Genomic DNA, 12,703 nt, shown 5'->3' with positions numbered 1-12,703 from the left:
GTGTTCAGGAAGAACAAGTACACCACTGGTCCAACAACGTGACTGACTTGAGCTGCTCCATGCCCAACTAATCATAGGTGCGACCCCTTATCATATCCTTGCTAGCTACAGATCCCCTAACATGAGATGGGAAAAACACACCTCCTACCTAAACCTACTGGAATCTCTTAACATTCAGCCTAATGGCATAGTTATGGGTGACTTCAACTGCCCCTTCATAAACTGGGAGACTTATGCAACTCATAATTCACTTGCTCAGGAGATTTTGGACTTTATCAATGCAAACACTCTGAAGCAACTAGTTAGATCTCCAACAAGAGATACAAATATCCTAGACCTAGCACTCACGAGCATGGAGGGGTGCTGCTCCCCCCTGTGCATTAACTCCTCCCTGGTAAGACATGACCATAAAATGATCTCCTTTGGTACTAAAACTAACCTAGAATGGCCATCAAACTCCAAACCCGTTAAGAACTTTACTAAGGCAATTACCTCAAATTAAGTGACAGCTTATTAAAGTTCCAAGCCCCTCTAAACCTGGATGACACTGATGTTTATTCTAAGATGTACACAAAAACACTGTACAACCACATTCATTGCTGTATAGAGAAGGCAGTACCTGTCTGAGTCAAACCTATGATTACTGGCAAAAATAAACCACCCTGGTGGACCACTAGCATAAATAGGCTCTTCAACAAAAGGAAAAAAAATCCTCTCCAAAGGCAAGAAGAAACAGACAAACAGTGCAAAAAGACACTGACCAGTCTAAACAAACAAATTAGAGAGCTGGGAAAATCTGCAAAAGCAAACTGTGAGACAAAGACAGCATCTCAGGAGAAAGATAACCATAAGGCTTTTTTTAATTATGTTTGTAACCTCAGGAGAAATGCTCAGCAATGCGCCAAGTTAATAATAAACAGCAACACGTACACCCAGCCTGAAACTATAGCAAACCTGCCTGACTAGTTCAGTTCAAACATCTCCTCCCCATCACCTCCTATTTCATCCAAAGAAATACATGCAACCATTCCCGTACTAGTCATTTTGAGGGAACATGTCCCTGCTGTGCTCGCTAAAGCCAAAAACACAGCTTCTATGTGTCTTGACAACATTCCAGGATGCTTTTTATATAGCTTAAAACAGAATTTATCAGGGCAACTAGAAACCCACTTTTACCACTCCCTCCGGACAAGCTTTGTCCCAGAGGAATGGAGGACTGCAACAGTCATTCCTCTGCACAAGGGGGGCATATAAACTGACCCAGGGAACTACAGACCCATAAGCTTGACAAGTCTTATCATGGAACTGATCAATAATGACATAGGAACTCTCCAATCACTGGATCAGACCAAACTGGGCTTTGTGAAAGGGAGGTCTTGCCTGCTTACGCTGGTGGACTTCTTTGAGAAAGTTGCCAGGGCCATGAATGAGGGTAAAACAGCACACACCAATAATCCACAAACACTCACGAAAAATAGCAGCAATCTGTTGTTCACAAACCAAACCAACACCACCTAACTAGAACTGGCAAAAGCTTTTGACACAATCCTTCACTCAGGGATCTTGGATAAACTTACTGAGTTAGGCAAAAATGTCTACATCATCAGATGGATAGCCAACTGGCTCACAGACAGGACACATATTGTCCAGACAGATGAATCCACTTCCAATAAGAAACCTGTTGCTAGCAGTGTCCCATAGGGCTCAGTGTTGGGACACCTCCTGTTGGTATATATTTCTCAAAAGTGAAGGCCAGTGTTGGGGGCCTCTAGCTTACCAGGTTCACTGACAACTGTAAGCTGGGAGTAATCATTGAATCTCCAAATGATGTTGGCATCCTGCAAACAGGCCTAAAAATGACAAACAACTGGTGCCAAAACCATGGTCAGAGATTAAATGCTAAAAATGCAAAATCATACTCTTCAGTAAATCAGATATCATTGGAAATTATAATATTAATAGCACACCCCTAAAAATAGACCTGGTGGTTGGAGACCTAGAAATACAGATAGATAGTAACCTAAACTTTGACCACCAGGTACCTACAGTAGTGAGGAAATCCTTCTGTGTGACTCAACTTATAAGTAAAGACATGGCATCAAGATCAAAGAAAGTTATAGTACAATTACACTTGGCCCTCATCAGGACCATAATCAAGTACAATTCCCCCTTCTGCATGTACCTAACCAGGCACTTACACCAGTTGGAGTGGCCCCAGAGGTTTCTTACTGAAAAAAATACAAAATGTAAGACACATGTCTTATGCAGACTAACTAAAGGCCCTAGCTTGTAACATAATGGTAATATAAGCCTTTCATACTGTACAGTAGCAAGTCCCACTGGAACAGTGGCATGCTCCTTCCATGATGGAGAAGTACTAGTCCAACTGAAACATTGGCATGTGAGGCAGGGGTACCAGTGCTATTAGAAAAGTGGCATGTGCCCTTCAGGAGTCAGGGGTACAAGTCCCATTGAAGTAGTGATGTGCGCCCTTCATGATGCAGGGGTATTAGCCCTATTGTGACAGGGGCATGTGTCTTTCATGAGGCAGGGGTACTAGTCCAAATGAAAAAGTGGTATGTGCCCTTCATGATGCCGGGGTACTAATCCCATTGAAACAGTGGCATGTGCCCTTCATGAGCAGGGGTACTAGTTTACTGGAACAACGGCCTGTGCCCTTCATGAGGCAGGGGTACTAGTCCAAATGAAAGCAGCGATACTAGTACTATTGAAACAGTGGCGTGTGCCCTTCATGAGGTAGGTGTTCTAATCCAAATGAAACAGTGGAATGTGCCCTTCATGAGGGAGGGATACTAATCCAAATGAAGCAGTGGCATGTGCCTTTCATAAGGAAGGGCCACTAGTCCACTTGAAACAGTAGCATGTGCCCTTCATGAGGCAGGGGTACTAGTCACATTCAAATATAGGCATGTTTCCTTCATGATGCAGAAGGTACTAGTCCTATTGGAACAGTGACATTTGTCCTTCATGAGGCAGGGGAACTAGTCCTACTTAAACAGTGGCATATGCCCTTCATGAGGTAGGGGTACTAATCCTGTTGAAATGTGCCCTTCATGAGGCAGGATTGTTAGTCCCATTGAAAAAGTGTTATGCACCCTTTATGTGGCAAGGTTATTTGTCCCATTAGAACGGTGGCATATACCCTGTATGTGATAGAGAGACTAGAAACATTCTGTGTATAATAGCATGTGCAAGATACAGGGTAACTAACTACATTTCAGCTATGTGAAGAACGTGCGATACGTAGTAAGGTTGGGGTCTGGCTCTTGTTTGTGTTCAACCATCCCAAATGTCCTTGAAGTTGTCTCCTTTCTGACACACAGACAAAGAATGTTCTCTTTGCTGGTAAATAAAATGTCACACTTTACTTACTTCTCTGCTAAGAAGACATTAGGCCACACCTCATCCACAGGATTCATGGGAGCTTCTAGCTTATCCTGCACAAGTGCTCTCTGGATGTCCATGATGCATGGAGTATTGAACCTGCTGCTATCATCAATTTTCTCTTTGACACGATTGTACAGGTCTTCCACTAATAACTGCTCTGCTGACTCCAGCATCTCTGGGCTCATGTATTCCACTTTGATGTCTTTACTTTTCAGTTCTGTGGACAGTCATAAATGTTCTATTATGACAAATGGTTATGAAATACCTTATTGTTACTTTCTTTCCCTATGATCATGTCTCTTCTATATGGTAATTCATTTTTATATTATACTTCATTTATCATTTGTTAGCAAACAAACATCAGAAACATTGTACGCTTGTAGCAAACAATAGACCTGTGTATGTCTTCTCTTTCTTTCATCTGCCATTATAGAAACATAATAAAACAAATCTTACTGGCAGATGGGTATCATTTGGCCCTCATGGTCTTCTCATTTCACATTCAGCTGGAAAATCTATATTTCCTAGATTATGAGCAGTTTCATTTTTCGCATACATTTAAGAACTGCCTTAAGTATGTTTTACGTGGTGAAGCACAGTTATATTTTCAGCCATAAAAAGGCAAATACTATTTAATGTTGCCATGCTGTTTGTGAAAAAAGATGCTTTTTAATAACTCCCCTAACCTTACTACCCTTGTATTCAGACTGTGTCTTTATCTTTTTGTGTATTTCTTTTTCATGAAGGATAGTCTCACTTAGATTTGTTCACCTTATGCAACTTATTTATTTTACGAATGTGTTAAAAACAATGAGATTGGCCCTAATGGACCATTTTCATCTGTGGGCCATGCCAGAAGGCACAACTTAAATGCAACAAAATAAACATAAATGCAGGTAAAGAATACAGCATATGTTTCACAGGTACACAAAAGAGAATGCTGCATCTTTAATTGCCATAAAAAAAGACATTTATCTGAAGTATTAAAAACCCAACCTAACACAAATAAATCTGAATACAAAAAAAAGTTTTGAGTAGGCTGGATCCATGCCATACAGGGATAAAACCCTGACTATGACCGAAATGATCAGAGTTTGAGTAGCAAATTGTGTCTTTCGAGGACTCAGGCAGGAAAGAATGGGAATGAATGGTCAATACTGACTCACCCAGCCTTGGGTGAGGGATGCGGCCTCAGTCTGCCATTGTGCTGCCAGCAAGTGTAGGACTGCAGACAATGAAAGGCACAGGAATGATGCACATGGTCTTGGAACTAAGCTTTTGATTGTAGCCCTCATTAGTGTGTGCGTGTGTGTGTATGTGTGTGTGTGTGTGTGTGTGTGTGTGTGTGTGTGTGTGTGTGTGTGTGTGTGTGTGTGTGTGTGTGTGTACATGTATAAATACATACCTGCACAGAGAAGCCATAATAATCCCTTTCGATAAAGCAAGCGCCCTCAACATTAGACTCACCCTCATAGTCTGTATGAGGTGATGCAGGTGAGGGCAAATACCACCTCCAGGTGCATGTATGATGGCCATTCCTACTGTCCTCTTAGTGCTGGGAACTTTCCAATGGTAGGGGAATGGACAGGTGCCTGACTGACAGGAGCAGGTTTGATGGATGGCAGGCATGTTAGGAAAAATTAGAAATACATTTTGAATATTTTTATAGGAGTTACTTTTTACAGATGGTTTTACGTTTCTTCTGCTTCCCCACAACCTAGTTACTAAATATACTAACTCCAAGATCATACCATCTCAAAGATAGAATTGCTACAAAACTATGTATTCCCCTTTCTTCAACATAGTGTGATCTTTAAGTTAATATAGTTCACATTTTGCACAGTATTAAAGAAACACATAAACGTAATTAGTGTCAGTGGCTCAACAGATAGCAAACTCACTTTGGTGTATACATTTCATAAGGCTGTGGGTTCTCATCCCACCTTGCTTGCATTAACTGTCCATTGCTGGTACTGTAGTGCAGCATAAGGGATTGCTGCACTCCTGAGTGTACCATCCTTCAGGTGAGGTATTAAACTGAGGTCCTGTCTGCCTGCATTACTAGTAGCTAAGGTGAACATAAAATATCCCATGGCACTTGTCAAAAAGAGTAGAAGATCCCCAGTCCTCTGCTAAATTTCCCCTACTCAGTATGAATACCATCTTTGGTCTCCCTTGAAAAGAGTCCTCTAGCCTAGTAGAACTGACCTGTTCAATAAAGACTAACTAAATAAAGTACATGGAGAGATTCCATTTGTAGTTTGTTCTAGTATCTAAAGTGTTTAAAATGCTTTAAGCAATTCTTCCATTTGGCATTTTTGTTGTTGTTGTTGTTGTATGTTTCGGCTTTTCCCGGTTAGGGGTCGCCACAGCGGAACTCCGGTCCGCTAATGATTGTCAGTAGATTTTTACGTACCGACTTGCCAGGCCTGACGCATAACCTTCAACGAAGGTACGCCCATTCACGCATGTCTCAACACAGAAGACGCTTTAGCTGAGAATCGAACAGGACAACATCTTACTGTGAGGCGACAACAGCGTGAATGGGCGTACCTTCGTTGAAGGTTGTGCATCAAGCCTGGCAAGTCAGTACGTAAAAATGTCATTAACTAAAATACTGAACTTTTCCATGAACATATTGAGGATTAAATGAAAAGTGCACTTTTGTAAGTGGTAAGTGGAATACCCATAGAGATAACCTTATTAAAGGGAAACAAGGATTAAACAACATGTCCTACACAGACATATTCAATGCCCTCTCACTATACTCGTTTCCAACAGACTGCTAAAGGTTGTCTTGCATCTGACATACAAGGCATCCTCCAACCCAATACTGATGGATTTCTTGCACAGCAGCAGGTTAAATGGCATCAAAAATACTCAGTCTAGTGATCTAAACCTCTTCTGCAACATCAGAGGATATCACTGCTCTGGAACAGACACCCCATCCACATAAAACAAATTTTATCTCTGTCCATATTGAAACACAACATGGATCTATGGATGGGAAACAGAAAATTTACCCCATGACTGCCCTCTGTACTTCTAATGGACAGAGGCAGCTCATAAATGCTGTATTTCCATGCATGGGTCCCCTCAAATTACCTATGGTATGATCACAGTTATTCTCATTAGGGGTAATATATAATTATTGACTATCTCTCCCCTACCCCCCCTAGTAAGGAAACCTCCGTAAAAAACTTCTCCAAAGCCAACTTCATGCTACTCAAGTCAGAAGTGACAAACTTCATGACACCCATGCAGACGGGAACTGAATGTTCAACTGCTGAATCCTACACTAAGGTACTGTACGAGCACATCCACTCGTGCATGAATCGTGCCATCCCAAATAGAACCAAGATGCTCTCCTCCAAGAAAAGGAAGCCAATCTGGTGGTCCCCTGCCATAAACAAACTTTACAACAAAAGGAAGAAACTGTTGCAGAAAAGAGGAAAATCCCAGAATGCAAAAAACTCCCTTACCAGCCTCAGTAAGAAGCTGAGATCCCTCATAAAATCCTCCAAAGCTAGTTATGAAAATAAAATTGCCAAAGATTCCAAAGACAACCACAAGGCATTCTAAAGCTATGTCAAGAATCTAAATGGCAATGCTCAGATCTGCTCTGAGCTACAACAGAATGGCATTAAATATACTGATCCCAAGGATATTGCCAATATCCTGGCAGATCAATTCAGTGCCAACTTCACCCCCCTCTCACCCCCTAAAGGGCCCATCTCAATACCGAAAGATTGCCAAATTCTGGTAATAATGGCCACACAGGTAAAAACTACACTCTCCAAAGCTAAGAATACAGCATCCATGGGACCAGATGACATCCCAGGCTGTGTACTACATGAACTACAAAATGAACTGGCACCTCACCTAAGTGTCATGTTTAATCATAGCCCCACCTCAGGCTTCATGCCCACTGAGTGGCACACAGCTACAGTTATCCCACTCCACAAGGGGGGATCCACCTTGGATCCTGAGAACTACAGCCCCATCAATCTGATGAGCCTGATCTGCAAGGCCATGGAACGTATTATTATGGAACTTATAAACAAAGACATCGGCGACCTTCAAACACTGGACCCCACCCTGTTTGGGTTCGTGAAGGGCCGATCTTGTCTCCTGATCCTGATTGACTTCTTCAAATCAGTCTCCAGAGCTGTAGACAAGGGTAAGGAGGTCCACACAGCCTATCTGGACCTCGCCAAGGCCTTTGACACCATCCCCCACTCTGGAATCATAGATAAACTTACTAAGCTGGGCATTAATCCCTATGTCACTCGATGGGTTGCCAAATGGTTTACTGACAGAACCCACACTGTAAAAGTAGTCGACTCCAAAGCCAGCTCCAGAGAAGTGACAAGTGGAGTACCTCAGGGTTCAGTCCTGGGACCGCTCTTGTTTGGCATCTACTTTTCTGAAGTACAGGCCAACACTAAGGGACTCTGGCTAACAAAGTTCACAGATGACTGCAAACTGGGAGCCACTATTGAATTCTCAAATTATGTGGATATTCTACAAAAGGGCCTTACAGAAACAGATGCCTGGTGCCAGAGACATGGGCTCAAGCTCAATGCCAAGAAATGTATTGTTATCCCCTTTGGTAAAAAATATTTACCCATGAATTACCACATAGGTGGCAGTACACTAAACACCGAAAGTGTGATAAGAGACCTGGAGACACAGGTGGGCAGTGGTCTCACCTTCGATAACCACATCGCCACAATAGTCAGGAAATCCTTCTCTGTGGCACACCTCATCATGAAGGGCTTTTTATCCAGAAAAAAGGAGGTCATTGACCCACTGTACTCATCCCTCATTAGACCCATTATAGAATACAACACCCTGTTTGGTATGTACCTCTCAAGACATCTGCAACATCTGGAATGGCCACAGAAATACCTCAGTAAAAGAATCACAGGCCTAAAGCAGATGCCCTATGCTGACCGTCTAAAAAAGCTCCAGCTATACTCTGTCATATATTGTTTACTCAGAGGTGATATCTGCTTAACATACAAGGCCATGTCAAACCCAGAGCTATTGGACATGCTACACTTAAAGAAATCCCAATCCCACAGAGACACATGCTCCAGGAATCTAAACCTTGTCATCACAATGAGTAAAGCATGCTGGAGGGATAGGTACCTGACCCAGAGACTTCCCAGACTCTGGAATAGACTGCCCATACATGTCAAGCAGAGTGCCTCTTTGGCCATCTTCAAAAGGTACCTTGACAGTTGGATCACCCCAGGGATCACGTTAGTCACCCTGCTAGACAGGAGTCCAGGGAAGTAAATATTGTGGGAAGAAATAGCCAGTAAATTGTTATGGCTAGGCTTGTATAGGCCCTATGAGATGGGTAAGGCCAGTCTCTAACCAAAGGTTAATTTAAGCACAAAAAGGGAAACTGGCTAGGCTTAAAATGGCCTTCAAGGGCAGCTAGCCTAGTGCTTAACGAGGAACTTATGGACTAAACCAAAAACAGAATAACACAGTTCTGCTTGACAGAACACAGTACTATATGTTCTGTACAAAGTTGTATAAGCATGCAATTCTTGCTGTATTGTGTTTCATTATTTAGTTAGTATAGTTTAAGTCATCTACCTTACATGCATCAGGTAAACTTACCTTAAGTTTATCCATATGGGATTATCTAAGTATATGTAGTGACTACATACACAGTTTAAGTATGAGAAAAATACCAGGTGGCAGGGTAAGAAATCACACACAGACAGTACTTACAAGACAAATAAAGCTGGATAATTATAGCCGCATTTGGTCTGTTAATAGAAGCATATGATTTATCTCTTAGACTAATGCAACAATCTGCCTTTATGGAGTTCTAACTACAGGAACAGATAGGAGATGTGTTGCGGGTATTAGGACGACTTGATACATATCTTTTTTTACACTGCTAAATCCTGTCCATGGTCCCATAATTCATTGATATAATTTACTAATCTAGTTGTTTTCCATCATGAACATATTTGGCTGCACACTAAATAAACCAAGACTGTTTCAAGGATAAAGATGTGTTCTGAATTAAAGCTTCACTTAATTTGATATCCAGAAGGTTGTTTTTGCATATCTTTACCTTTTGATTGCTTTAAATTAGATTTTCCAACTTTATGAAGACCTTTATTTTTATTTGCTTAGGCTGTATTTCGTTATCAACTGACCCTGGAAACTACAGATCTATCAGTCTGACTAGACTAATATGCAAAACCATGAACACATTATCATGGAAATGATCAACAAAGACATAGTCAACCTTCAGACACTGGACCCAAGCAAGTTTGGCTTTTCCAAAGGAAAGTCATGCCTAATACACCTGGTGGACTTCTTTGAGAAGAGCGTCAAGATTATGGAAGACAAGAAAACAGTGTATTCTGCCTACCAGGACCTGGTTTAGGCATTCAATACAATACCCTACTCATGTACAGTTGATAAACTCACAGAACTGAGCATAAACCCCTAGATAATTTGTTGGATTGCCAGATGGCTCTCAGACAGGATCCAGGAAGACAGGATTGGTGAGACCACCTCCACTAAGAGACTGGTAACCAGTCAAGTACCTCAGGGTTCTGCTCTGGGACCACTCCTATTTGGCATCTATTTCTTGGAGATAAAGGCTAATGTTGAGGGCCTTTGGTGGACCAAGTTTGCAGATGACTGCAAATTGGGAGCTGTCATAGACTCCTCCCATTTCACAAACATCTTACTAGAGACTTTAACACAGACAAATGACTGCTGTCAAAGTCACATATTAAAACTCAATGCCAAGAAATGCATTGTATTGCCTTTTGGGCAAACTGCTACCTAGGCTAATTGCTCCATTGATAAGACACCCCTAAGAGCTGACTATGTACTCACAGATCTGGGAACATATGTAGATAGTAATCTGGCCTTTGACCAACATGTGGCCAAGGTAGTAAGGAAAATCATTCAGTGTCATTATAAGTAAGGGCATGGCATCCAAGTCCAAGAAAGTCATAGTGCTACTTTATTCGGCCCTTATCAGACCCATCATTGAGTATAATGCTCCCTACAGCATGTACCTGACTAGACAAGTGCAACAGTTGAAATGCACATAAAGGTTCCTTACTAGTAGACTCAAGGGTATAAACACATTGTCCTATGCAAATTGCCTTAAAGCCCTGTTACTATACTCAGTCTCCTACAGGTTATTTAGAGGCATACAAGGCATCCTTGGATATGACACTGATGGAATATTTGCACATCTACTAAATGAACAGCATCAGAACAGTCAGAGCTAAGGATTTTAATTTTGATTGTGATGTAAATATGGCATTTTGGGGAGACAGATGTGTCTCAGAGGATCCCATGATTAGGAAAAGGGTCCCCATCCATGTGAAAAAGAGTACATCCCCTCTTTAAGTGTAACCTTGACCAATGGGTGGGCAATTGGAAATTTCCTTTGGGACTGGTCCCCATGTCTCTGATAGACAGAGGCAGACAGTAATGCCCAAACTAACGTATCCCCTCCATAACCTCTAGAAACTTCCTAGCTAACATACCACCACTTAATGAACACCCATAATACATAGAACAACATTTGGGGAGGATTACATAGCTAGGCTTATAAAGGCCCTGCTGGTCTTTAGCCTAATATATATATATATATATATATATATATATATATATATATATATATATATATACAGACCTATGTCATTTGCCACTTCAGTCATGGCTTTGTTAAATGACTACACCTGTGGTGGGTGGGCATTTTGTATGACTGTTAAGTATGTTTTGTCTGTAGAGGATTTAATAATTGGTCATTTAGAGTTATTTAATGATCTTAGACACTGCTTAGGCTAATGCAAGAGCCATCTACTTTTTCTCCCAAATATCAGCAATCTAAACATCTTACGACTTCTCATAAGGGATTTGAGAATGAAAGTAAAACAGTGGGAAGCATCAGAGGCCAACCAGTGCATTGCCTGAAAACTTCAGTCCAGTAATGGTGCAGAATGCACAGGCTAAAATCAAGCTTTCCCATTTGCTCTGATCTAGATGCCTGCTCAAGTTGCAGAGGCTCTTTGTGATAGACCTGAGACTGTTTGTTTTTTTATATCAGAGCCCATCTCTACTCCACTGTATCACCCTTCTCCAGCACCCATACTAGCTTTAGCTGCTCATCTTATTGTTGTTGTCTGCCAAAACAATGACTATGACTGGAAAGTAAATAATGTGGGAAGAAATAGCCAGGGAATTGTTATGGCTAGGCTTGTATAGGCCCTAGGGCTGATAGCCTAGTACCAACCTCTGAACCTATGAACCTATGACAGGCTGGTAGCAGCTGTTAAGAAGAAACTTGAGGCTCAGTCCTTGACAGGGAGTGAGACCCCCAGATTTAGTAATTCCCAATGGTCTTATGTAGGCATGGGTCTCAATAGTGACTGATACATGAATGGTGGTTTAATGCACATGGGTGCAGCAGGCATCATCTCCACTGACAGTGGCACCAGCCTTATCCGATGTCAACTCCTTCAACATCAGTATATCTAATATTAGTTTAGCATGTGTTAGTCCAGCTGGAGTCAGTTGGACTGTATCTGTTATACTGGTATCTCTGTTGTTCTCACTGCCCTAATGCTGTATGAAAGGAGTGTTCACTATGGCAGACACTAACAAGCCTGATATCAATGTCCAGACAACTGTCAAGAGGAATTTGATATCTCAGTTCCGAACTATCCATCCCCTACTCAGAAATCATAAGCCCTGGGAAGACTAAGAAAGTGTGCATTTGCATTCTCAGTGTTATTCATGATGGTGTTAATTGTTTAGCAGAAATGCTGTATGTTCAATGAAGTCTTCCAAATAAAGTGAACAACTCCACAGTGAAGCTGACTGATTGTGATATTAAACCTACATCAACACTTATGGGCCAAACTCCACAGCTTTGGATTTTAACAGCCTGATGGTCTGAGTGCTGTGTAATGCATCAAATAGGTCTGCTACTGCTGGCAGTTCTGGTTCTGCCTCACAACGTTTGCTGAGAAGGTGAGCGTGATCTCATGCTGTGTTGTCAAAAATTATTATTCTCCTCTAAATCCAAAGGAGACAAATCCTTAATACTGCAAGTATGACATTGCACCCCTCACTAGGTCACACCATAGGACACAGGGAAGGAGCTTGAACTGTACCGCAGTTCACCCCTGTTCAGTTAGTGACCCTGATCACTGAGGGGTCAACTGAGAGGAAATTATATGGTGCCTTTTTGGGGGTTCAATCATCCTAGATGGAGGAGAGGTATTTCCAA

General features: G+C 41.7%; 1 protein-coding gene across 2 annotated transcripts in view; it reads right to left on the bottom strand.

Moving 5' to 3' along the window:
- Window positions 1–12,703, bottom strand: part of STYXL2 (serine/threonine/tyrosine interacting like 2) — a 512,965-nt gene that overhangs the window by 204,186 nt on the left and 296,076 nt on the right. For both annotated transcript variants that reach the window (XM_044073098.1, XM_044073099.1), the window contains one exon: window positions 3,394–3,625. In XM_044073098.1, coding sequence (XP_043929033.1) covers window positions 3,394–3,625 — 232 coding nt within the window. The remainder of the gene's footprint in view (window positions 1–3,393; window positions 3,626–12,703) is intronic.

The sequence above is a fragment of the Protopterus annectens genome, chromosome 5.part1 (assembly GCF_019279795.1).
Source record: "Protopterus annectens isolate FY-2018-M chromosome 5.part1, PAN1.0, whole genome shotgun sequence".
Classification (NCBI taxonomy): Eukaryota; Metazoa; Chordata; order Ceratodontiformes; family Protopteridae; genus Protopterus; species Protopterus annectens.
Note: the sequence above shows the minus strand (reverse complement) of the source record. Positions and strands in the feature narration are given on the sequence as shown.